General features: G+C 45.2%; 2 protein-coding genes and 1 pseudogene across 6 annotated transcripts; 2 read left to right on the forward strand and 1 right to left on the reverse strand.

The window, feature by feature from the left end:
- Positions 1–24: 24 nt before the first annotated feature.
- LOC123994575 (ETS domain-containing protein Elk-3-like) lies at positions 25–10,517 on the reverse strand. 3 transcript variants are annotated; one of them, XM_046297330.1, is made up of 5 exons: positions 10,382–10,517; positions 7,147–7,355; positions 2,983–3,756; positions 1,909–2,031; positions 25–899 (listed from the first exon to the last, which is right to left on the reverse strand). In XM_046297330.1, exons 2-5 carry the CDS (start codon positions 7,351–7,353, stop codon positions 804–806), a joined length of 1,200 nt encoding a protein of 399 aa, XP_046153286.1. In that variant the 5' UTR covers positions 7,354–7,355; positions 10,382–10,517; the 3' UTR covers positions 25–803. The 3 variants fall into 3 exon arrangements, with proteins under 3 accessions (XP_046153286.1, XP_046153285.1, XP_046153287.1); XM_046297329.1 differs by lacking the exon at positions 10,382–10,517 and adding an exon at positions 10,092–10,319; XM_046297331.1 differs by lacking the exon at positions 10,382–10,517 and adding an exon at positions 10,092–10,322 and having other exon boundaries at positions 798–932.
- A 3,487-nt stretch (positions 10,518–14,004) lies between these two features.
- On the forward strand, positions 14,005–19,420 carry LOC123995614 (host cell factor 2-like). Of its 3 annotated transcripts, none has more exons than XM_046299242.1 (16): positions 14,005–14,262; positions 14,707–14,855; positions 15,083–15,246; positions 15,489–15,691; positions 15,859–15,943; positions 16,049–16,152; positions 16,364–16,588; positions 16,833–17,024; positions 17,300–17,364; positions 17,550–17,730; positions 17,818–17,867; positions 17,948–18,091; positions 18,253–18,432; positions 18,696–18,996; positions 19,099–19,174; positions 19,324–19,420. In XM_046299242.1, exons 1-16 carry the CDS (start codon positions 14,073–14,075, stop codon positions 19,367–19,369), a joined length of 2,355 nt encoding a protein of 784 aa, XP_046155198.1. In that variant the 5' UTR covers positions 14,005–14,072; the 3' UTR covers positions 19,370–19,420. The 3 variants fall into 3 exon arrangements, with proteins under 3 accessions (XP_046155198.1, XP_046155197.1, XP_046155199.1); XM_046299241.1 differs by having other exon boundaries at positions 14,007–14,262; positions 18,247–18,432; XM_046299243.1 differs by having other exon boundaries at positions 14,008–14,262; positions 18,247–18,432; positions 19,319–19,420.
- A 1,368-nt stretch (positions 19,421–20,788) lies between these two features.
- Positions 20,789–26,115, forward strand: LOC123994577 (annotated as a pseudogene).
- The last annotated feature ends 233 nt before the right edge of the window (positions 26,116–26,348 follow it).

Consider the following 26,348-nt stretch of genomic DNA (forward strand, 5'->3'; position numbering starts at 1 on the left):
ATGACACACACACACCAGATAAAATGAGTTGTATAGCAGTCAATGCTTCATGTTTATTTAAAACTAAGTCATTTTTACTTGACTCTCGAACAGCAAAACAAATAGCAAATCATTATGAGAATACATTTGTATCAATTCCTTTATAAAAAAAATTAACAAAGCTGTTACAAATAAGCTTTTGTTTAATATTGAACTGGAATTTCGTCTCCAAAAAAAAAGAAGCTTGAAAATAAAGCATTTACATAACTCTTACGTTTGAGAAGGCACAGCCGGTACAAGGTGATAATGCTTAGTGTAATGCAATACAAAACCATAGGAAAACACTTAGCCAGAACAATACAACCAGGTTCACAGCCTCAGGTGAACATATCAACCACTATACAATGATATAAAGCGTTATAACCATGCCCTGTCTCTTATAAAGCGTTATAACCATTCGCCAGACAAGGTACAATGCATGGAACAGCATTCTGAAGAGGATAAATATGGGATAACTTACTTTCTTTTTTTTCAAGATGGATGAGATGAGTAAGTAAAAAAAAAACGGTTTCAACGAAACTAAAGAAGATGTATCTTCAAGTCAATGATATTGACACAGTTGAAGGCTGATCCAGTAGGTTTGCAGCAGTGTCCTGATATTTACTGGCTTAACCTGATTTGGCCTCGAGTCCTGCTGTGTCGGGGTGCAGGGTTTGAACTTGTGTGGACTGGGCCTATTTGTTCGGGTCGGGCCTGATTTTAAGCCTGTTTTGGTCCAGTTGGTAGTAGAGTCCAGTAGAGTATGGTACTGTCCTCCAGGAAGATCAGGACTTGTGTGGGTTGTGGGAGAGCAGTAGGGGGGAGGAGGTGTCCAGGCTGGACAAGGGGACTGGGATGGGCCCATTCAGCAGGTTGGGGAACTACAGACAGATGGACAAGACCGGTGAGATCCACTGTCAGGTAGGAAATGGCACACAATAAAAATGATGCACCCCATATTATAGTGAGGTGAAGTACATTCATCTCTATCCCTAGTATAGTGTTACACATTGTACTATTACTGCTAATGATCATTTTCTTTATAAAGAACTCTGGCCAAAACTCTGGGTAACTCTGGAGAGGCTGATGACTGGGTTTAAGAATCCCCTAAAATGGTGGCTGAGGTATTTTAATGCCCATCCCTACTGACGATGGGAGGAGAAGCACTTCCTGATGTGGGAGTGGGTGGGGCTCCTGACCCCCCCCCCCCCCCACCCGAAAGGAAACATCTGTAGCTTATTTTGAAACCCATGCACACGGTGAATCACACACACACTTAAGTACAATCACAGTGAACCGCTCACACACACAGAACTAAATAGCGGTGGTGTCATGTGACTTGTTGTTGTTGTTGAGAAAATTAGGCTGTTTGGGGGAATCTTCTGTCTTAGCAAGGGTTGCAAAATTCAGGGAACTTTCAAAACATTTTCTGTTTTCCAGAAGTCCTGGATGGAGGACTACAGATTTACTGCTTATTCCCTCCTGGATCTGGGATCCTACAATCGGGATTTCGGGAAACCAGGGAATTTATTTAAGGTTCCCGGAATTTTGCAACCCAAGTCAAAGCTCAAACTTCTAACTCACTGTCAGCATTCACTATCCCTCCTTTTTTTTACCAGTTCGAGTGGAGCCCTTTCCCTCTCAGCTCAGCAGGAACAAGCAAATACTAAACTGTCCTCCCCTAACCCTTTGTCACCCATCCCACAACTTTCCTCTCTGTCCCTCCCTCTCTCCTCAACTCCCATCAGTCTTCACTCCAGGTGGTGTCATTCTTACTTTCTCCTCTCTCTTTATTCTCTTTTAGAGTGTGTGTGTGTGTGTGTGTGTGTGTGTGTGTGTGTGTGTGTGTGTGTGTGTGTGTGTGTGTGTGTGTGTGTGTGTGTGTGTCACCTGGAACAGGGGTCCATGGCCCTGCAGGCGAGCGGGGCTCAGGGATCCTCCGGGACTCAGACTGCTCCAGAAATGGATACTGGACAGCAGGGGACTGGGGGTGAGGATGAGACCTGAGGGAGTCTAGTGGGGGAGAACAAAGAGTTTATGGAAAGAGTGAGAGATGTCAATTTGTTCAATGTTCTGTTGGTGTTTTTATTGGTGATCTGTAAAATGATCTAGCCGAGTATGAACACACACAGCACAGAGGTTTAATTTCTCCCTGTGGTTATTCAGTCCTGCTGTGCTGGCACTGTTTGATTTAGTAAAACACTGGAACTAGGAGGGGAGAGAGGGCTTCATACCCTGCTTTGGGGGAGACTGGGGGAGTAAATTCAAGGCTGACTTGGGGAACTCTTGAGGTCACAGAACATGGAAAACTAGGTTTGAGCTGAGAAGCTGCAAATGACATCAATTTCTTCCTATCGCTCTCTCTCCCTGACTTTATTTCTCTGTTAAAGGGGGGGGGTGTTTATGTGGGTAAGGAATGATGTATGCTATTTTAATGTGTTGTTTTGTTGTGGCCCAATAAAGAGGAGTTCTAGATTCTCTCTCCCTCTCTTTGTATCCGTGGTATTAAAACAGCCCTTACCTTACGACGCGATTCAAGAGATTTAGGAACATATGGCTTCACTTAGACCTCCCCACCCTCCCCTTCTTCTCTCTCCCTTCCCTTCTTTGCACTCTCTCAACTTACCTCTCTCCCTCCCTTTCTCCTCCTTACTAGTCTCGCTCCCCACCCTATCCCTCTTTTCCGCTTACCTCTTCCACTCATTCCCTCATTTCCTCTCTCCGTCTCTCCTCAATAACTCTCTCTTACCTCCCTCTCTCTCCTCGCCCTACCCTGCTTCATGGTAAGGAAAGGACAGACCGTTCCAGAGAGACTCAGGGAGAAGCCCAGATAAGTCATGTATTTCCCCCAATGTCATTACACACATAAATCAGCACGTACACACAGAGGGCGAGGGTGGAGCGAGTGTATGCGTTTGTTCAGGGCTAACCTGGGAAAAGATTGTGAGTGAGGGTGGTGCTGACCTGTGCAGTGAAGAAGGCTGGTGTTAGGGACCCAGAGGGCAGCGCAGGACTGTTGAGGGCGATAGATCCGATGTCATTGGCTGTCAGGAGCAGGGAGGGTGCAGATATCTCCAGGCCTTTTGGCTTCCTGGTTTTTGGCGGGACGCTATTGGCTAAGCCCCTCTTCTCTGGCGTGGGTGTGACCTGGCCACGGTCTCTGTGACCAGATGATAGGTTAAGGGGTTGAGCACTCTGCTCTGACTCATCAGTCTCAGGGGCGGGGCTCCGTGCCCTCCAGAGTGTGTGGGTGGGGCTGTGTGATGGGGAGGAGGAGCAGGACGAGGAGTAGGCTAGCCTTGGGGAAGGTTTGGACAAATAATAGCCCTCGTTTGAGGAAGGGGGTGGGGATGAAGGCAGCGACACCACAGGCAGTGCCCCGTCCTTATGGCTGCGGTTCTGAACAAAGCGAATCACTGTGCCACTGTCATCATGGTGATCATGTCGAGGCTCCACCTTGATTGGCCGGAGCAGATCAGGGGGGCGGAGGAGGTCCTGGGGATGTTGGAGGGAGCTGACAGTAAAGGAGGAGTAGAGTCCTGAGTGGAGGTACTCGTTCCTCCCTGGGGGGCTGCCCCTGATCCCCTCCTCATCCCCCTTCCCCTCTGACAGGGCCCCACCAGTCTCATCACACCCCCGCACACCCATCTCCACTGCCGCGGGGTCCATCTTCAGGATCTCCGGAAAGGACACAAATTTGTACACAAACTTCTGGCCAATCACCTTCTTGATGATGTTCTGGAGAAGAGGGGAGGAGTTGAAGCATCATATGTTATACAGTGTAATGTTAACATGCATGCCATGATATATGGTGGTTTGACCTGTAGAATTGGTACAGACATGTTCATGCTGTGTTGAGGTATTTGGTATTTATGAGGATCCCCATTAGCCGCTGCAAAAGCATCAGCTACTCTTCCTGGGGTCCACATGAAACATGACATAATAGATAGTACATAACATTATTAGTTAAGGACTGAAATACATATCAGTACATTAACACCATCTAGGTCTAATACATAATACAGTGCAAATTACAATACAATATATTTAAAATGGCTGTGTCTTGTCATAGTCCCTTTTGTGCAGTAAGGTGTAATTTCTTATTTTTTTACTGGGTTTAGTGCTAGTTTGAGTTACCTGGGGTGGCAGAGAGTTCCATCTAGTCATGGCTCTATCTAATACTGTGTGTTTCCCAGCCTCTGTTCTGGACCTGGGGACTGTGAAGAGACCTCTGGTTGCATGTCTTGTGTTGTACTTCTGAGTGTCTGAACTGTGTGACAACTGCTTGAGTAGTTTGGTACCTTCAACATATCAATACCTCGCACAAAGACCAATAGTGATGCAGTCAATCTCTCCTCAACTTCCCGTCTGTGCACATTCAAGTGTGATACATGCTGCCTTGTTCTGGAACATCTGCAATTGACCTATGTCCTGCTTTGCTGCCCATGACCACACAGCTGGGCAGTAGTCCAGGTGCGACAAAGCTAGGGCCTGTTGGACCTGTCTGGTCGACTGAGAAGTCAGAGCAACGCCCTATCATGGACAGACCTCTTACCATTTTAGCAACCATTGAGTCTATGTTTTGACAATGACAGCTTGCTATCTAGGGTTACACCCAGCAGTTTAGTCTCTTCAACTTGCTCAATTGCCACATTACTCAATAAGATATCTAAATTAGGTTTCGCACTGAGCAAGTGATTTGTCCCAAAAATTATGCTTTTTGTTTTTGAAATATTTAGCAACAGCCTATTGCTAGTTACCCTTTCTAAAACTGACTGGTTCTCTATGTTAAGTGTCTCAGTTATTTATTTGACTGTTGTAGCTAGAGGTCGACCGATTATGATTTCTCAACGCCGATACCGATTTATTGGAGGACCAAAAAAAAGGCGCTACCGATTTAAATCGGCCGATTTTAAAAATATATATATATAATAAACAATAAAAAAATAAATTTAAAAAATACAACAATACTGAATGAACACTTATTTTAACTTAATATAATACATCAATAAATCCATTTAGCCTCAAATAAATAATGAAACATGTTTGGTTTAAATAATGCAAAAACAAAGTGTTGGAGAAGAAAGTAAAAGTGCAATATGTGCCATGTAAAAAAGCTAACGTTTAAGTTCCTTGCTCAGAACATGAGAACACGCGTCTGCTAAATGGCATATATTATTATTATATTACATGAAAGCTGGTGGTTCCTTTTAACATGAGACTTCAATATTTCAAGGTAAGAGGTTTTAGGTTGTAGTTAATATAGTATTTATAGGACTATTTCTCTCTATACCATTTGTATTTCATATACCTTTGACTATTGGATGTTCTTACTTTAGTATTGCCAGTGTAACAGTATAGCTTCCATCCCTCTCCTCGCCCCTACCTGGGCTCCAACCAGGAACACAACGACAACAGCCACCCTTGAAGTATCGTTACCCATTGCTCCACAAAAGCTGGGCAAGGGGAAAAACTACTCCAAGTCTCAGAGCTAGTGACGTCACCGATTGAACCGCTATTAGCGCGCACCCCGCTAACTAGCTAGCCATTTCACATCAGTTACACCAGCCCAATCTCGGAAGTTGATAGGCTTGAAGTCAAACAGCGAGAGACAGACACATGTACTTAGCCCTCTCTCCTAGAGACAGACAGACACATGTACTTAGCCCTCTCTCCTGCGTAACAGGCAGGCTACTCGTGGAGTGCAATGAGAGGCAGGTGGTTAGCGCGTCGGACTAGTTAACTGTAAGGTTGCAAGATTGATTCCCCGAGCTGACAAGGTAAAAATCTGTTGTTCTGCCCCTGAACAAGGCAGTTAACCCACCGGTCCTAGGCCGTCATTGAAAATAAGAATGTGTTCTTAACTACTTGCCTAGTTAAATAAAAGGTGTAAAAAAATACAAATATATATATATATATTTTTTTTAATCGGCCACATCTGTGTCCAAAAATACCGATTTTCGATTGTTATTAAATCGGCCATTCCGATTAATCGGTCAATCTCTAGTTGTAGCCGACGTGTATGCTGTTGAGATGTCAGCGTACATAGACACACAGGCATTAGTCAAGGTCAGTGGAAGGTAATTTGTAAAAATAGAAAACAATGGCCTTAGCCGGCTGCCCTGCGGTATACCACACTCAACTGAATTTGCATGAGAGAGGCTTCCATTAACAAAGACCCTCTGTGTTCTATTAGGTAACTCTCAATCCATAATAAGGCAGAGGATGCAAATAACACCTACATTTTTTAAGCAATAGGTTATGATCAATGATATTAAAAGATGTACTGAAGTCTAACAAAGCAACCCAATCTTCTTACTGTCAATTACTTTCAGCCAACCATCAGTCATTTGTGTCCATGTAGAGTGGCCATCGCTGTAAGCATGCTGAAAGTCTGTTGCTGAAAGTCTTTTTCTGCAAAATAACTTTATTTGATCAAATGTTTTTCCAAAAGGTTGCTAAGCACACGTAACAAGCTGATTGGTCAGCTGTTTGAATAATTAGAGGGTCCTGCTATTCTTGGGTAGCAGAATGACCTTTATTTCCCTCCATGTCTGAGGGCACACAGTCTTCCAGGCTTAAATTGAAGATGTGGCAAACCAGAGTCAATGTATTCCGCTACCATCCAGGTTGTCGGTACCAGGTGGTTTGTCCTTATTTATAGATGGCAACCATTTTTCACCCTTCCACACAGACTTTGTGGAACTCAAAACTACAGTGCTTGCCTTTTCATTATTTGGTCCATTATGCATAAATAGGAAGACTCAGCATTTGTTGTTTGGATGTCATACCTAAGTTTGTTAATCTTGTCAACAACAACATATTAAAGTGGTTGGCAATAACAAAGGGTTTTGTGATGAACAAGCCATCTGCCTTAATGAAGGATGAAGCCGAGATTTGCTTTTTTACATCAAATATCATTAAAGTTCTCCAGAGCGTTTTACTATCATTTTATATCATTTCTTAGTTCCATCGTATAGTTTATTTTTAATTTTGTTTAAGTTACATGATTTCTCAATTTACTGTACGTTTGAAGGGTTTATACCATGTTGGTGTACCTGGTCATCTGTACCAGCAGGTGTGTGTTTGGTGTTTGGGTAGTGCCAATGTAATCTATGGGAGGTGTACCTTGTCATAGTAGTAACGCAGGGCGCGGCTCAGCTTGTCATAGTTCATGTTGGTCTTGTTCTTCCTCAGGCCCCACAGCTTGGCCACCTCTTCCGACTTGAGCAGTTTAAACTCCCCGTCGTCAGACGTCCAGCAGATCAGGTGCTTGTGGCTCTGGTCCAATAACAGCTGCAGCAGGAACTGCCACAACGTGATGGCACTCTCCATGACTGGGGAGAGAGAGGGAGAAAGAAAGGGGGGTTACACTTGCACGGCATGTAAATCGACGAACACACAGATTCTAACCCTCAAGTACAAAAGCCTCCCCCATGTCCCGCCCCCAACCCAGAAGGCATTTCCTGCACCATAAAAGCCTACCCATAAAGACACAAAACACACCAACAACAAATTTCGATCATCACTACAGCAGACACTGGTGTCATAGTATTTCGCTACTCCTGGCATCGTGTGCCAGATCCGGTGCCAACCAATGTACTGTCTATAGACATATGTATGCCTATGAGGCAAAGTGCCAGCCAGCGACATCATACATCTCATATTACAATATGTTGAAGTGGGGAATAAAAGCCATTACTGCATATGTAATGAGACACACCAGGGGCTTGGTAAAACTTTCTCTCGCTGGAGCGCTTGGCTGGCTGCCCAAATGATAAGAAGACGGGTCAACACAGCAGCTCTTTGTGAATGAGGGGCTGCCTGGCAGCTTTAGTACATCAGACAAGTCAGAGAAGCTTGTCCACTCAAACTCTATGCCACTCCACTAACACGCATGCACACTCAGTTACTTGCACTCACTCATACGCTGTGCTTTGACTGCGTGCTTCGTAGTAGTAATTATGTTTCATTATAGGTCAAAATAAAGAGTTCAAGTGTGTGTGCTTGTGTCAGAGTTCAGGGACTTGGTGCTGCCAACTATGGCCAGACGGGTGGAGCTAGGGATGTTTCCGTGGTGATAAAAGAGGACGTGGTCAGTGCCCCTCTGCCAAGACAGGCCACAGCCCAACGACACTATTTACCTTGACTTCACTGTCCGTCTGTCTCTCACTCCACACAGACAACTTTCTGTGCATCTCTCTCTCTCACACACACACACACACACACACACATGCCCCAGACACAAGCTTGTCTGTTTGAAAATACCGAACAGAGAATCCTGCTTTCCCTCCTCCTCCTCCATCCCTCTCTCCACCTCCATCCCTCTCAGTGGGAGAGCGACCATCCAGGAGAGGAAAAAGGTGAATACCCCCTCTGTCTCTGTTTCCTGAGGAGGTCTCCTGTGTGTGTGTGCATGTTTTTGTGTATGGTAGGGATGTGTGGGTGTGTGTATGTCTATAGTGTGTCTGATGGGAGACCATAAAGCTGTCTAAATGAGGACTTCCTCTCATTCTGCTACAGGGCGTCTTCCCGGGGAAAGGCCAGTCCCAACTCAAAGGTAGGAATTCCTGTCACCGGGAACCATCGGAAACACAGAGACCTCACAGATGAGACAAATGGACGGGTTTCCTCCTCGCCTCGCTCTGGTACAGCAACACACAACACCCATTTCCTATTCCACAACAACATATGGAGAATGCATTGCATACATGTATGTACTCTGGGTCTCCCCCAGGACATGCTGTGGTATGATGTATTAGGGATTTAGTCTTTGATGTTCCATAGTGACAAGGGTTAACTAGCCAAGCTCAGGCACAAAGCAGCAGGGTCTGTTCATTTGGGGATATCCGTAGCAATAGTAAGGAAACATGCAACTCTGCATTGCCTGATAAACACGGGATTGGTGCAATTAAAAACACTGTCATCATAGATTTACATCTGTTTTATTGCACCATTGAACATGTCCACGTTATTTATTTGTACTGTGGAATGATAGGCCCACAGCTGAGTGTCTCTCCACCTGGACAGGTACACACACTCTACATGTAGCTTCTGGTAGGGATTATTTATTTTGTTGATACGGAGTTTCTAGTATCTTATTACAGTGCTATGACACAGAGAGAGAAATTATACAGCTGGTCCTCTGGATATGCTTCTCCAGTATTGACCAAACGGACACCCGTTATGAGCTCTCTGTGTGGGGGGGGGGGATTACTTAACCATGACTAAATGTGCTCTCTTCCTGCGCACTGCCAATGGAAAAACCAACTAGCCACTGCGCTACGCGTTCCTGTCGCTAGCACGTACTGTACAACCAACCGTGACTTCATGAGACGTCATATGCTATATAATGCCTCTGGTCGCTGTATCGTACCAAACGCCGTATATAGACGCTCTGGAGTATGGGTTATCATCCGTGGAACGCCGGGCTCGGGTTTGTGCAGAGCCATCGGTGTTGGAGAGCCTGGAACACTCAAACGGCTCTTTGTTTGCCCCATGACTCATTTTCAAGATGTTGTCTGCTGCCAGTTTCAATCCGGAAGCGCATGGCAATTAGTCTGTAGAGTCCAGACAAACCAGAAAGTCTACTAGAGTTGTTAAAGGGCCATGAGCGCATTTTCACACCAACAGCTAATTGGAGTTGCCAAATGCCTCACAAACAATAAATTGCGCGAGAAAAGCAGACTAGAGCACCGTGACAGACCCGAGCGATTTGAGTTTGACATCCAAAGTGTGAATAACGGAGTAGCCCAACGTTAGCAAACATCAAAACGAAAATAAACGTAACTTTTTATGGCGTACTTATATGAATAGAAGGAAACACATACCTTTTACGCAAATGTATACATGTGTGCCAAGATAGCGTAAGAAATCGCGGATATGCTACCAGCATCTATCGACTGTCGTCCCCTAAATTCCAAGTTCATTGTGATGACACGAGTTATATCATATTTCCAAACTATATTTTCTGGTACAGAGTTCACTTCTAAGTCATCATCACTCAAACTCAGTGACGATCCTGGTTTAATAAAGTGAATATGAATATCATAGATAAGCATGCCTCCACATACCCTGGTGTTGGACGTCTGCTTTCCTTCTGTATATGTTTTTAAAGAAAATTCCGTATAATGCGCTGGTTTTCCATTCTGATGCCGTCTGAGCTGCGGGACTCGAGACTGTAAGGGGATCCGGAGTTTTTTTTTCTTCTACAGAGCAGGAAGTCGGAGCGCGCAGACAGAGAGCCGGCTCACTTCCTCTCGCGCATTATTCCCCAGGCTCTCGGCCGTCTGTGTAAACACGCTTTTCCTCTTTACGCACGCACACACACACACACAGTAATATTGTAATTCTGACTACTTACTGGCCCAACTGACGTCACCTTCTTGGCCAGCAGCTGGAGGCGTTCGTGTTCCTTCCTTCCTTCACACACACACACACACACACACACACACACACACACACACACACACACACACACACACACACACACACACACACACACACACTCTCTGACTTCTCTCTCTCTCTCTCTCTGTGTGTGTGGTGAGATGATGGAGAATTTTAAGGATAGCCTACTTCTTGAAATTGAATGCAACAACTAGACCCTTTCCATAATTTGATGTCAATGAGATTTCACACACACACACACAGAGAGAGAGAGAGCAGTCAGAGTGTGGATCTTACATGGATCTGATTAAATCCTGGCCTTAGTGGAATAAAGTGATGTGATTATGTTTGTGTTAATGAGAAAATGCAATAAGTAGACTTATGTGTGCACGTGAGTTTGTGTGTGTTGGGAGTGGATCCACTTTTCCGGTTTCATGCATGGATTTCCTCTCACTGACAGGAAACCGTAGCTCACAAACATATGCAGTCACATAGGTCAGTAGCCTACAAATGGCGGGCCTTAGGGTTCCTGACCCGCCCTATTGTAGTTTACCTCCTTGTCCAAATGTAAATATTGAAATATGAATAAGAATTTATTTGACCGAGGTGCACGCTGACAGAAAGATGCATCAATGTCGGATAAATCATCCGAGCAAGCTAAACTAAACAGTTTGTAACCAAGAAATTATAGTATTATATATTATTTATGTCCAGACAGCATCAGATACATGGGCTCCTGTTGACAATGCTTCGGTTGAAATTTGCATAAAGTAGAGGGGGAGCTCAACTTTTTTTACCGCTCCTCTAGCAGGGTTCTCGCTGCTCAACTTCCCACAATCCCCTGCACATCTCACTGTGTTCTCGTTGAAAATGAATGGGGGCGGACTTCTCCTGCCGAATTCGTTGCTGGTGAAAACCTTCAGACCAGAGGGGCGCTGTTTTGCTCGCTCGGATGCTTTCTCCAGTGAGAGAGAGGAAGAGGTGAAGCCCAATGTGTTTGTATGGGCATAATATGCAGACCTCAGTTTATAGCCTGCCTTCCCACATTTGGGACGGTAACTCCCATTGTTAGGGCGGAGACATGAACATCTCGACATTATATACAGACTCTTTTGAATTGGAAAGGAAAGTTGGCGAATGCACAGTGCACTGTTAGAATGATGGCTTCCTCTAAAGTAAATGGATGTTTTTCCTAAATTATTTCATTACGCCTGTCTAAATAAAATTAAAATAATTCTAAATACTTCACCAGAGAGCTTATCCACAAAGCAATCATTAGCCTCTTCTTTTTTAATAGCTGTAGGTAGACCTACGCATATTTGGGACGCCTGCAATTTGGGCAGCGCCATTGGCAATGAGCCTCGTTGAGTTGCGGCTGTCAGTGAAAAGCATCTAAAATATGTGTGAAGATAATTGTGTTGAGTATCATTTAAAATGTTGCAACGGGATGGGGGGGGGGGGTAAATATATGGAATGTCTCTTCATTGTGTGAATTGTTTGCCCTTTAATTGTGTATTTTAATAAATTCCCCAGTATGTCGCCAGTAGTCCTAGTAAGTGTACTGTTAATTCCCCATGATTTTGTTACATTAATTTATATTAATGCATGTATTAATGTACATTCTCTGCTTGGAAACGTTGTTTGCATAGTTCACAACCTGCTGACTTACCTAGTTAAATAAAGGGTAAATACTTGAGCAGTGGTGACCTGTTGTTCAGGGCCGGTGACCTGTTGTTCAGGGCCGGTGACCTGTTGTTCAGGGCCGGTGACCTGTTGTTCAGGGCCGGTGACCTGTTGTTCAGGGCCGGTGACCTGTTGTTCAGGGCCGGTGACCTGTTGTTCAGGGCCGGTGACCTGTTGTTCAGGGCCGGTGAACTGTTGTTCAGGGCCGGTGACCTGTTGTTCAGGGCCGGTGACCTGTTGTTCAGGGCCGGTGACCTGTTGTTCAGGGCCGGTGACCTGTTGTTCAGGGCCGGTGACCTGTTGTTCAGGGCCGGTGACCTGTTGTTCAGGGCCGGTGACCTGTTGTTCAGGGCCGGTGACCTGTTGTTCAGGGCCGGTGACCTGTTGTTCAGGGCCGGTGACCTGTTGTTCAGGGCCGGTGACCTGTTGTTCAGGGCCGGTGACCTGTTGTTCAGGGCCGGTGACCTGTTGTTCAGGGCCGGTGACCTGTTGTTCAGGGCCGGTGACCTGTTGTTCAGGGCCGGTGACCTGTTGTTCAGGGCCGGTGACCTGTTGTTCAGGGCCGGTGCGGCAAAGCCCCACCTGCTTTGAGCCCCACATTTTTTTGCACCCAAATGTTATTTTGGCATAAATGTCACATATCAGTTTGCAAACAATGTAAAAAAATATATATATATACATATATATACATATAATTGAGTTAATAAAGCCGCATACAAACATGGTCTCTTTTTTTTCTTGAGTAAGGCAGCTCCAAAATGTAGGTGTGTCAGCCTAGCTCAGTGCTTTCTGTGGTGGTGGGGCAAGCCAGTAGAAAATACAGAGCGTTGCGCTGTGATTGGCTCAGTGTTCTGTAATTGATGGGGACACTACGTCACCGCCGAGTGTAAGGGTAGGGATAGAAAATTCCAGCCCCTTGTGTGCTGCCATAGAGTTACATTAGAAGTGCCCATCCACGAAGGCTCAAGGTCATCATTGGCCACAGATAAAATGGTGTCAAATCACATATCTACAGGAGCTTTGATTGGTCAACATCATACTTAGCTAGCAGTCATCTTCATGAATCAAGTCAAACATCTACTGCAAATCCTTTTTAATCCTTGTCAAATTAAGAGAAATAATGAAGAGAAATTATAGATAAAACATATCAGTGCTCAACAAGTTGGAAATCTCAAATTCAACCATAAGTGGTTTGGAAGGAATCAGTGGCTTACAGCAAGTATTGCCAAGCAATCATTAGCCTGATATTCAGTGGAGTGGCTGTGCGGTCCCAAGTCTAAGATTAATGGTTTCTTTCTCTAGTTAGTGCAATTAATGTATTGTTTAGTGTTGTGTGGTGTCTTTGCTGGCATGCATCCCAACACACTCACCCAACATATTACTATTTTACTCTAAAATGATCTAAATGTTTCTCTCTAAACAAGTGAATTATTTATCTTATGGCTTTCTTAGATCTATATATTTTTTAAAATATAGAAGTAACTTCATTGGAATATATTTACACATTTTTTTCAAATTTCAATGCATACGCACGCACAAGCACACTTTTAAAATAGAGGTTCTCTAAGAACAATTGTGGATCTTCTCCACTTACATCATGTGAGGCCGGGGAAAGAGTGTATTGGGATATTTATTGAATGTTGTAGCTTGTTGTATTACCAGTACCTAATGCAGACAAAGTAGGTCAAGGGTATAAGTAGAGGACAAGGAGTAAAACTAAAATCAAACGTTAAACTCTCAATTTATTGAGTGCCTCTTTCTGGCATTTCGGCAAGCCTAAAGTTGGTAGGATGTCAAAACTGAATTTGTGTAGTTTAGATATCACTTCGGAAATACAAATCCACAAATTGGATTTAACACCCATTAATTTCGATACAAAAAATTGCAACTTCCGGTGAATGGGACAACGCGAGAGTTTTCCACCTCGCTCCGCCTATTTCTCTCTGGTAACAACAAACAGCGCCAAACTGCTGTAACCGTTAATGGACCGAACCCCGGTGTGTTGCGTTCCTGACGGAACAATGGACCCGTTATGGAAAAAAGTCAACTCCTTTACTGGACCTATTCCCCGGTCAAGACACGGACACCGAGCAGCGGCTATTCGGGAACTTATTATCGTGTTTGGAGGTGGAAACGAGGGGATAGCGGAGGAGCTCCATGTTTACAACACCGGTAGGCTAACGCGTTAGTGAACGTTAGCTAATGGATGCTACACATTTTGTGTTTGAGAAGTGAGCTAACTTAACTATTTGGTTTTCCTAGCCATCTGGTGCGACTAATATGTTAATGCCTTGAATGTTTCACAAACATTCCCTGAAGCTAAGCAGCCAGCTTGCTTACTTGGCTAACGTTAGCTAGCGAAGCTAACCAAATGTATATATACTGTCTATGGTTGTTATCAGGTGTAGTTTCTGTGTAGAATAGCTAATTTAGCTAGCATACAATTGATGTGTAACAGATTATCACTTGAGAATCTCGAGGCCATGTAGCTAACAAACAAACAATTGTTGACTTAGCTTTTATAAATTATATTGCGTAATTATAGTCACACAGTGCATTATGATTGAGTAAACATGAGTTATTCTCAGGTAATCAGATCTCTGGCCCTTTGTCCAGTCTCTAAGCAGTGGTTTCTCCCAGCGGTGAGAGGGGACATCCCTCCAGGCTGTGCTGCCCATGGTTTTGCCTGTGAGGGAACCCGCATCCTGGTCTTTGGTGGCATGGTGGAATTTGGCAAATACAACAACAGCCTGTACGAGCTACAGGTGAGGCTCTCGCACTCACTTGCGTCTTCTGTAATAAACATCCTCTTGTCATGTTTTATGCATAAGGTGAAGGGTGTGCTGCAGAATTGTCATTCACAGACCTGTAGCTCTGATGGAAGGTCTTCACAAGTACAGCATCTTTCCCCCTTAGATTGTACAGTAGATTGTATGTATTCACTCGGATGGATAAGATGCCATAGTTTTACCTCTGACCCTTTGTCTGTCAGGCGAGCCGCTGGCTGTGGAAGAAGCTGAAACCCAGGCCACCAAAGAATGGCATGCCACCCCCATGTCCCCGCCTCGGACACAGCTTCACCCTCATTGGGAACAAGTGCTACCTGTTCGGGGGACTGGCCAATGACAGTGAGGACCCCAATGGCAATGTCCCAAGGTATGGAGCTATGTATATAGCTCCAACAGTCTCCAACACAGCTTCTCTAATCAGGGTACTGAGGGTTGTGATAATCATAAGAAACCTTAATGCTTGCTCTGTCACTAATGATGTTCTCATCTAGCCTGGACCCAGATCTGTTTGGCCACACCAATGACCATAGGAGTTGGCAAGACCGCATAAACAGATCTGGGACCAGGCTAGTTCTCATCCCACTGGCTGTCTCTGTTTTCTCTCTGCAGGTACCTAGATGACTTTTATGAGCTGGAGCTGCAGTCAGTGTCAGGGGTGAAGGGTTGGAACATTCCAGATACTAAGGGTGTAGGTCCGTGGGCTCGAGAGTCCCACACCTCGGTGGCATACACTGGGACAAGCTCCCCCAAACTCTACATCTTCGGAGGGATGAGAGGCAGTCGCCTTGACGACCTCTGGCAGCTTGACCTCGGTAACCTCATCTCAGTCTACTAACATGCTTTGATGAACCACAATCTGACCACAACACTTTGAATGTTGTTTCCATAAACCACAACCTTTCATTTGTGTTTGTGGTGATGAACTCATTGAAGTGAGGTAATCTAACTGGCTCTCCACTCTCTTCTGTCTGATCTTTAGAATCTATGACATGGTCTACACCTGACACTAAAGGACCCCTTCCTCTACCCAGAAGCCTTCACTCTGCCAACGTTATAGAAAACAAGTAATGGAAATATGTATTTTGTGTGTGCTGTATATGTTTGTGTGGCATCATGGATGTTTGCCTAATATGTTTTTTTTTTTTTTTGCTTTGCCTCTGTGTGGGAAGGATGTATGTTTTTGGGGGATGGGTCCCCGTTCCAGAGACAGACAAACCTAACGCCCTGGGAGCTGAATGGATATGTACCAACTCCTTATCCGTGCTCAACTTAGGTCAGTATCATACATCATTATTACAAGCTCATCACTTAGGGTATCTGGCTGGTCACATAACAGGCATTCCATTTAAATTCATATTATGAGAATCATCACATTGAATTGAACCCAGTAAGGTTAAATCAATCAAATGTATGTATAAAGCCCCTTTTCCATCTGCAGAAGTTAAAGTGCTTAAACAGTTGACCCCTTTTCCTGTTGATATCAGACACCATGACATGGCAGAGCCTAGGCCCGGATCAGCAACAGGGGCAGACAGTGAGCCAGGGTGACCAGGAAGAGTCCCAGCCCAGCAGCGGGGGACCCCGAGCCAGGGCAGGCCACTGTGCTGCCTCTGTCGGCTCCCGCCTCTACATCTGGAGTGGCCGTGACGGCTACCGGAAGAGCTGGAACTACCAGGTGTGCTGCAAGGACCTGTGGTATCTGGAGACAGGTGAGAAGAGAAACAAGGATACTATTAATATCAGCATATGTCTTATTACTGTCGCTCAAAATGTGCTGCAGCGTCATACCATCTTTATATTATTATTATTATTTAAAGCATATTTGTATATATTTTTAAAAACCTTTATTTAACTAGGAATGTCAGTGAAGAGTGTATTTCTCATTTGTTCACACTTGCTATCTGCAAGGCCATTTTGCTGCTACAACCTAACTGTGATTTGTGGTGTTTTCAGAGCGGCCCTCCACCCCAGCAGCAGTACTACTGGTCAAGTCCACCGTCAACATGCTACATGTGGCCTGGCGCCCCCTACCTGCAGCAGAGTGTTACATCCTCCAGCTGCAGCCCGTCTCCCCCTCCAACACCCCAGCCAACCCCACTGCCCGACCCAGCACAGATGGCCAGGAGAGGAACCCCCAGGACCAAGGTGAGAGGAGAAATCTACCTGCTGCTCACACACAACCAATCAGAGACCATTAATTTGAATAGGAATGACAACAGGGAATTTCACATGGCCTTCAGAGGAGTTCTGTCTGAGGCCAAGCAATTGGCTTTGAAAGTGGTTTAGAAGCAGAAGCCTTTGTCCGTGGCCATCTGGTCCACTCTCAAGGCCAGGGTGATGCCTGTACTGGGCTAGGGTTGAAGCAGGCTAAGAAGAGGCATATATGTAAAGCTATGCTTGATGTGCTCTTTTTCCTCCAGATGTCCAGTCAGCTCAGATCCCAGATGACCCCACCTCACAGGAAGCCCAGAATACATCCCAACAGGTCAGATGGTGACCCTTATACCCATATCCAGTTGTCTTAGCTATAGTGCTGGAAAAGTGCTATATTCAGATGGTGTTAGTACTGCCATTGAGACCGTAACAGCTAAGCTAAATGTTACATCCATATTTTGTTAATGCTACATTGACTGACACTGAATATTGCGGTCTCTTCACCTTGCACGCCAGGAGGTGGCTGCAGGGCAGAAGGTGACTCCCATGGAAGTGTCAGAGGCTGTTCGAGACCCGCATCCAGAGGGAGAAAGTGATGCTAGTGGAAAAACACACTCCGAGTCCTTTGGACAGGAGGGTGACCCCACAAAAACCTCCCAGCGCTCGGACACAGTGGCGAGCAGTGAGCACCAGCCAGGTAACAGCATGGACCCCAAGCTAGCTTTTTACTAGTATGGTTTGAATATCATCGGCATAACCAATGACAGTCCTTCCTCATTCACAGGACAAGAACCTGACAGCACTTCCTCAGATCCCAACACTGTCAAATGCAAGGTAGGATTAGAATACTAAGGAAGTTATTCATTTGTCTACCACAGAGACTGAAGGAAATAATGCCTGTCTGTGCCCTGTAGGTATCTGGTGAGAAATTAGATGAGTCTGAGTGGTTTGATGCTGGAGTGTTCAAAACCCTGTTCTCTGAGGTTACCCACTACTACCTGCCACCTGGGAATGACTTTATTCCCACCATCTACAGCAGACCCACTAACACTAAAGAGGTAAGCCACATCTTGGTTTGAATCTTAATGAAAAACATGCCCCCAGAATGTGTGCAGATAACATGCAGTAACAATCTTCGGCTAGCAGTCATTTTTGTTAATTTGTCTAATCTGTTTATTGATTTTCAAATTTGACACACACCACACTCTCACAGATTAATTTGCAGGGGCCTCAGGACTATGAGTGGAGGGAGAAGCAGGAGCTGTGTCCAGGTGTAGCGTACAGGTTCAGAGTAGCAGGCATCAACAGCTGTGGTCAGGGAGACTTCAGCCCTGCCAGCGAGTTCAAAACCTGCCAGCCCGGCTTTCCCGGAGCGCCCTCAGCTGTCAAGATCACCAAGGTACAGTACACTCCTACAGCCTACTTTACACACAGAGAAGGTTACTGATGAGGGGTGTAAATGAGGCCAAGCACACTAACAGAATGTGCTGCCAGCATTCGTTATTGTTCAACAGAGGCTTCAGAGAGCTCACATGGGAGATTGATTTCTTTCTGCCTTTCTAGTTCCACAATATATTTCTAGTTTTATCAAATGTGTATCATTGTTTCATCTCAATTAGCTGTTTTTCCTCTCATCCTTTATCCACCAACCCCCTCCCCCAGGCTAATGACTCTGTCCACATCACGTGGGACTCCCCCACCTCCCCGTCAGGTAAGATCCTGGAGTACTCCATGTACCTGGCGGTGAGGAAGACCCGGTCCAGCAGCAGCTCTGAGCGTCCTGGCCAGCTGGCCTTCATCAGGATCTACCGTGGCACCAAGACCTCTTGCACAGTCAGCCCCGCCCACCTGGCCAATGCCTACATTGACAGTTCCGCCCCCAACCGGCCAGCTGTCGTCTTCCGCATCGCGGCCAAGAACGAGCAGGGCTACGGGCCCGCCACACAGATTCGCTGGCTACAGGGTATGCGGCAAGACTGGTGGGGGGGTGTTACTCTAGTACTCTAGTGGCATACTGACTGTCACAACTGAGTGGTCTCTAACCATGTGCTCTGTCTCCTTTCAGATGCCAGTAAACTCAAAGCCTCATCATCACAACCAGACGGCAGCCCCACAGAGGCAGAACAGGAGGCAGCAGACAGGTGAACAAGCTCTGCTCTCATCTGACTAAACCTTAGGAGAAGGTTTATATGAGATGAGTTGTCCCTTGCCGTTGTCAGGCTTGCTCTTTTTAGAGTTTGATGTTAGAGGACTTATTGTCGTTTTTTTCTCCTCATGTCTTGCAGCTCAGGTTGAAGATGGACTGCCAGACGCTTGCCGATACCCAGGAAAGATGATGTAACTAGTCAGAGGGCATGACTACTTTCCAACCCGAGTCATGTCCCCCATAAAAAGGCTGTACAGAACTTATAGATTTTTAAGTTATTTTGTATGTTTTTTCTAATTGTTGTACATAACTGTTGCGTGTGTTAATTTCCACCTGTCATTTGACCACACTGTATTACATTATAGTGTACAAAAAGTTGTACTTCCATTAGTATTTTTGAAGGTAAATAGATAACTGATGTTATGACCAGAGAATTTCCCCTCTTGTCAAACAGACAAGGAATGAATGTGCCTTAGTGTATGAAGGGGTTTTGAATGGGGATGATGATCAACTGGCCAGCGACTGCTTCACTATAATTAACATGTAGCAAACTTGAATAGTAGTGCGATATTTTGTGTGTTTATAATTTGGGCCAAGTCGATGGTTGTATTTCAGCCTCAGCATGCAGAAGTGTTTTTGATAAGTATAACATGATTCCAACACAGCACTTCTTACATGCCTTGTGGGTATGGAATGTGAGGGTTTGAGTCCATCAATTTGTTGTTAATTTACCATTCCATATTTATGGATACTGTTATTATCCTTTATTCAATTGTCTTTATTTTTATTTTGTAGCCATAGGAAGTAAGCCATGCGTTTATCTTAAGCTATCCATACTTCTGGTAATACTTAAATACAGTGATTAACACTACCTTTCCTCTCTTATAGCACTGTAGCTCACTATGCAATGTGGAAATCACTAGGTTTCTTTAGGCCGCTCATTGAATTTACAAATTGAATTGTAGATTTGATCCAGACATGAATTCCATCTGATTCCAAAGCTACTTAGTATGGCAAAAGCCAAGATGCATATGATTCAAATATTTTTTTGTTGTTAAAACTAACTTTTCTTTTTTTTTTACCATATGTTAGTCAGTGAGTATGTAGCCTAGATCTCATTTTTGTTTTGTTAATATGAGCTCATTACAGGAGAGAATTGTTTTAATGTTCCTGTTTTGTTACAGGGTTGTATTGAATAATCATCCGGGCTGCATGACTATGTTATTGTTGGTAGGTGTATGTTGTACAATGTGTCAAAGGAGAACCTAGAACATTATTGGCTTTTGTTAACAGTCCAAATGTGTTTAAAATACACCAATAAATAAAACTGGTCATGACAATCTGCTAATGAGCATTGACTATGTGTGTGTGTGATCATTGTCTGTAATCAGGTCGTCATTGGCATCAGTTATTTAACATCTACCGGTAAATAAATAAAAAAACGCAAAACATTTAGTTAATTTGTGAAAATGGATCAAACTGAAAACTTAAATTCATTGCAGCAAGTGTTCAGGACTCATGAGCACTTTTCCAAGAGCTTATGTAATGTTGCCATTTAACCACATGGGGCTAAAATTGAAGTAGAGTTAAAATAAATCTCCCAGGATTCCATGCGAGTAGTTCTCTGCAGAATAGCTCGTTTTGTCAAGGTGTCGAGTTCAAGAGGTAAGCAACGATCGAAACCGTGCATATTATTATCGCTAAAGTAAGTGGTAGCATTCGAAATTGTGCCCAAGAGCTAGCTTGGTAACTGATTTGACGTTGTTCAGTGACCAGTTGTTAGCACGCAAGCTAACTATCTAGTTTGCTAGAACCGTGGGAGTTAAAGCGCCACTTTCGAAAAGAGTGGCACTAGTTATTTCTCTAGATTACCGGCTAGCTACTGATGACAGCTTAGATATCTGTCTCTTTCCTATTTGTTTTTGTGCGACAGTGATCAGCAAAACACAGCTGTTATGCTATCAAGTATTAACGTTACTCACCACTGTCAGTACTTGCATAGTCCGGGTAAGACAGGCAGCTGAATTGTTTAGTGTGCAGTGCTGGGACTGTTTGTCTTTGCTGGATCGCCTTGCCTGTATTTATTTAGTACGTCTGACATCCTGTCTTTTGTTCTTTGAGTAGCTAACTACATTTTATCCAGGGTGGGTGGGGTGCTTGAGATGAGGCCAAGATGTCTAGTACAGTATTTGCAATCAAGCATAATCATCCCTCCCTTGACCACGCTTATCCACAACAGAAAGTGGAGAAATCACTTGAGACCGAGGCTGTGTAGTTACCTGAGCGGTTGACATTTTCACAAATAGCTGGGGAATTTAGAACTACCATGGTAACAACTGCAATTTGCCCCATCCCACCTGTCGTAACATCCTTTCAACATCAGTCTTTACCATGTCCGACCTGCAAACAGAGGAGAGCGGGGCCCGTCTCTTCCCCTTTGAAGTTGGTTCTGTTTTATGATTCATTTTGTTGAGCTAAAGCCTTTGTGGCTATGAAGAAGTGGATCGTGTTTTGATGTCAATCTTTCTTACTAATGATGTATTTGAAAAGGGATGGAGTGGAACAACCCACAGCTCTCGCTTTCCCTAACCGTATTCTTCTCTCTCGCTATATCTGTCCATCCAGTAGGGGCGAGATTAACACCCCTGCCCTTGCTCATTCTGCCCCCCTGCTCCCATGCCTGGACCCTGGGGGGGCGACATGGAACTGCAGAGGATGCTGATCGATGAGCGGATGACCATAATACCATAATACTGATAGTGTGTGTGATGTGTTCACACTTAGTCAATAGAAAACGCACCTACTGATCTATGACTACTGTAGTGTATCTTTGTGCATGGCAGTGTTTCTGTCTTCTGTGCCAGTGTGTACAGCAGTCGGTTTGTTTTGTAAGGTGCTGACCCCCCAGCGGCTGGAGCTGTTGAGGGCCCAGGTGCAGCAGGAGATGGAGGGGCCTGTCAGAGAGCGCTTCAACAAACTGGAGGGGGTGAGCCTCGCACCCCAGAACACTTCTGTCTGTTCTCTAATGCTATTTACTGTTCTCTAATGCTATTTACTGTTCTCTAATGCTATTTACTGTTCTCTAATGCTATTTACTGTTCTCTACTGCTAGTTACTGTTCTCTACTGCTAGTTACTGTTCTCTACTGCTAGTTACTGTTCTCTACTGCTAGTTACTGTTCTCTACTGCTAGTTACTGTTCTCTACTGCTAGTTACTGTTCTCTAATGCTATTTACTGTTCTCTACTGCTTCGGACTACGTTTAACCACCTCCGGGCTGCCTCTGCTTCTGTTTTTTTAATGCTTTGTACTGCTTCTATCCAGCCTCAGTTGCTTTGGATAGCTTTTTAACTTATTCTCACCCTTTAGTTCCACCATGCTCTCGAACTGTCACAGCTGTAACTGCTATCTTCACAGCAACTGTGTGAGAACTAAGTGTTGAATGTTTTTGAGGGCAGGGATGGGTGGGCCATCACACTTAAACGGTCAGATTATTGAGAATGAAAAAACAGTACATCCGTTCAAATTCGACTTTCTCTGTTTCTGTTTCTCCTCCTTTACTCTAACCAGCCCTGTTCTCTGTTCCTTGCAGGAGACTGATGAGTACAGGTCTGAGTATAACAACCTGCGGTATGACTACACCTTCCTGAAGTCTGAGTTTGACCACCAGAGAGAGGAAAGCGCTCGCATACTGGAGGAGAAGATCCGCTTTGATGCGGAGGTGTGTGTGAGACATAACGTTTTTAATGTGAGGTCTTATACAGTATGTTTGTCTTTTGATATACACTACATGACCAAAAGTATGTGGACACCTGCTCGTCGAACCATCTCATTCCAAAATCATGCGCATTACTATGGAGTTGGTCCCCCCTTTGCTGCTATAACAGCCTCCACTCTTCTGGGAAGGCTTCCCACGAGCTGTTGGAACATTGCCGCAGGGACTTGCTTTCATTCAGCCACAAAACCATTAGTGAGGTTGGGCGATTAGACCTGGCTCGCAGTCTGCATTCCAATTCATCCCAAAGGTGTTCGATGGGGTTGAGGTCAAGGCTCTGTGCAGGCCAGGCCAGTTCTTTCACACCGATCTCAACAAATTATTTCTGTATGGATCTCGCTTTGTGCACAGGGGCATTGTCATTCTGAAACAAGAAATGGCCTTCCCCCAAACTGTTGTCACAAAGTTGTAAGCACAGAATCGTCTAGAATGTCAGTAAGTTGCTCTGGATAAGAGCGTCTGCTAAATGACTTAAATGTAAATGTAATTGTATGCTGTAGCATTAGGGGCCTAGCCCAAACCATGAAAACAGCCCCCAGACCATTATTCCTCCTCCATCAAACGTTTACAGTTGGCACTATGCATTGGGGCAGGTAGCGTTCTCTTGGCATCCTCCAAACCCAAATTAGTCCGTCAGACTGCCAGATGGTGAAGCATGATATTTCACTCGAGAACGTGTTTCCACTGCTCCAGAGTCCAATGGCGGCGAGCTTTACACCACTCCAGCCGACGCTTGGCATTGCGCATGGTGATGTTAGGATTGTGTGTGTCTGCTCGGATGTGGAAACCCATTTTATGAAGCTCCCGATGAACAGTTCTTGTGCTGACATTGCTTCCAGAGGCAGTTTGGAACTCAGTGGTGAGTGTTGCAACTGAGGACGGACGTTCTTTTACGTGGTCCTGTTCTGTGAGCTTGTGACTCGCAGCTGAGCCGTTCCTGCTGAGCTGCTCCTAGATGTTTCCACTTCACAATAACATCACTTACGGTTTACCGGGGCAGCTCAAGCAGGGCAGAAATTTGATGAACTGACTTGTTGGAAAGGTGGCATCCTATGGCGGTGCCACGTTGAAAGTCACTTTGAATGGTTGTGTGCTCGATTTTATACGCCTTTCAGCAACTAGTGTGGCTGAAACAGCCAATTCCACTCATTTTAAGGGGTGTCCAAATACACAAAAAGTATGTATAGACATTGCTTTTCTGATATGTTGTGTGTTCAGGTTTCACGGCTGGAAAGGGACAGAGCGGAGCTGATGGCCAAGTATCAGGGCACAGACCCGTCGAGAGACTGTAAACACATCGAGTCTCTGCTGAGAGAGAAGGCCCAGCTCCACCTGCGTCTGAAGGGCCTGGAGGCTGACGTGGCTGAGCTCCGGGCTCAGAGGCACAACTCTGGCCAGCAAGCTGAGAACGTGCAGCACATCCAGGTCCGCCAGTTCGCATAATCCCAGGCTGCAGCCAAGTCACTGGAGGTAAGAAACTTGTGGTCTCTTGTCTGTCAATCTTGAACTGTTATTGTCACTATGAATATTAAGCTACATGATGAAATGTATCTGTTGGAGTAAGTCCTAACTTAGGCAGAATGACTTTACTGTGTTTGATTTGTGGAATAATTCATCATTTGATTGTGTTTTAGGCAGAGAGGCAGTCACTGCGCCTGCAGTCGGAGCGTCTGGGGAGCGAGTTGCAGCTGAGTCATGAACAGAACACCCAGCTGACCGGCAGACTACACAAGGCTGAGCGAGAGGTCAACACTCTCACCAGCCAGGTAAGTACCTATGTGATCCTTAACCTCTAACCCCAGAGATCATCAGCTGTATTTCTAAATAGCAGATGCTCTTATCCAGATCGACTTACAGTCCCCACCATAACCCCTTATATCAATAGGTTGCTGTGTGCTCATGCCAGTTTCTCTGTTTCTTTCAGATGGAGGACGAGGCACTCTCACAAGCTGGAGGTGGCCAATGTGAAGCCGGAGTGTGCCAGGTCTAGAGGGGAAGTGGAGAGGGAGAGAGACGCACTACAGGGCCAAATGGACGGAAGCTCCGCAAATAACCTCTGTGTTTTGATCATGCATGTACTGCACATCACTCTCATTTTAGTCTGCAAATGTAACTCTTTCCTTCCAGTCTCTCTCCTTTTGACTCCAACATTTTCTCTCTCCCCCCCTCCTTCCTTTCTTCTCTGGCTGTCTGTCAGGTATGCAGTCTGATGTGGAGGTTTTGAAGGGGACAGTGGAGAGACAGGTGCTGGCTAAGAGGGAGGGGGAACTCGTCCGGAGGGTGCAGGCCGCTCGCGACGAGGAGTTCCACCGTGCACGAGAAGTTAGGCTTGCTCACACACACTGTCTCAGATTACTTTGATGAAGTTGTGTAAATCGATCTTGTGTGTGTCACAGGAGGTTGGTGGTGCCTTATTTGGGGAGGGTGGGCTCGTGGTAATGGCTGGAGTGGAATAGTATAAAACACATGGTTTCCAGGCGTTTGATGCCATTCCATTTGCTCTATTTCAGCCATTTTATAAGCCGTCCTCCCCTCAGCAGCCTCCACTGGTGTGCGTGTGTATATAATGAGTGTGTGTTTGTGTGTGTGTGTGTGTGTGTTCAGGTTGGTGCTGGAGGATTGTCTGGCAGAGCTGGAGCAGCAGAGGGCGCTACAGGATGCTGCTGGCCACACACAGAAAGAGGAGTGTGAGGAGCGTCTCCATGGCGCCCAGCTGGGGGAGGAGTCTGCCCGTAATAAATTGCAAAACCTCAGGTTAGTAAGAGGTGTTACTTTACCTGTGTATAGTATGCATTTACTAATATATTTCATATAAATGTGTGTTAATGACCCTGTGTATGTTGCGTGTGTCAGGACTAAACTGCAGCAGCAGGGCTCTCCACTGGAGGAAATGGAGACACAGAAGACAGGTAATGCTGATCTGAGACTGGTACTAAGCTGCCTGAGGCTCAGCGCCTGACTGACATTCAGTTTGTATTGCCCTTTCAACATTGATTGGCTGATGTAAATGCCCTATGTTAAAGTTAATGTCCAAACAACATTGAGTTGACCACGTGCCCGTCCCTCCCTCTCACAGCAGAACCAGGAGCTGGGGTTGCAGCTGGGTACGTTGTACCACTCAGAGGCTGAGCTTCTGGAGTCCAACCAGTGTCTGAGGGAAACCCTGGAGAGGGCCCGGGGGGACCTGAGGAGCGCCCGCTCACAAGCTGAGAGGACCCAACACGAAGCCGAGCGGTACACTGCTTCACCTTTATACTGTGGTCTGTATACTGTATAGATATGCTGTCTATGAGGAGGAATGGAACTGTTAGAAATTCTACTTTTGGAACCATGAAGTGGTTTCTATTCTAACCCGCTCTCTGCAGATTGGTGGAAGAGCGTCGTGTGGAGAAGTA

This window comes from Oncorhynchus gorbuscha, linkage group LG14, assembly GCF_021184085.1.
Source record: "Oncorhynchus gorbuscha isolate QuinsamMale2020 ecotype Even-year linkage group LG14, OgorEven_v1.0, whole genome shotgun sequence".
In the NCBI taxonomy this organism is placed as follows: Eukaryota; Metazoa; Chordata; class Actinopteri; order Salmoniformes; family Salmonidae; genus Oncorhynchus; species Oncorhynchus gorbuscha.

Excerpts from the sequence above, each read along its gene's own strand:
- LOC123994575 (XM_046297330.1), bottom strand. The coding sequence starts at position 7,353 with ATGGAGAGTGCCATCACGTTGTGGCAGTTCCTGCTGCAGCTGTTATTG. Across the intron at positions 2,032-2,982 it reads CAGCCTTCTTCACTGCACAG|ACTCCCTCAGGTCTCATCCT; the intron begins GTCAGCACCACC and ends CTCCCCCACTAG. Across the intron at positions 900-1,908 it reads GCCATGGACCCCTGTTCCAG|TTCCCCAACCTGCTGAATGG; the intron begins GTGACACACACA and ends ATCTGTCTGTAG.
- LOC123995614 (XM_046299241.1), top strand. The coding sequence starts at position 14,073 with ATGGACCGAACCCCGGTGTGTTGCGTTCCTGACGGAACAATGGACCCG. Across the intron at positions 14,263-14,706 it reads GCTCCATGTTTACAACACCG|TCTCTAAGCAGTGGTTTCTC; the intron begins GTAGGCTAACGC and ends CCCTTTGTCCAG. Across the intron at positions 18,092-18,246 it reads GACCCACTAACACTAAAGAG|ATTAATTTGCAGGGGCCTCA; the intron begins GTAAGCCACATC and ends ACACTCTCACAG.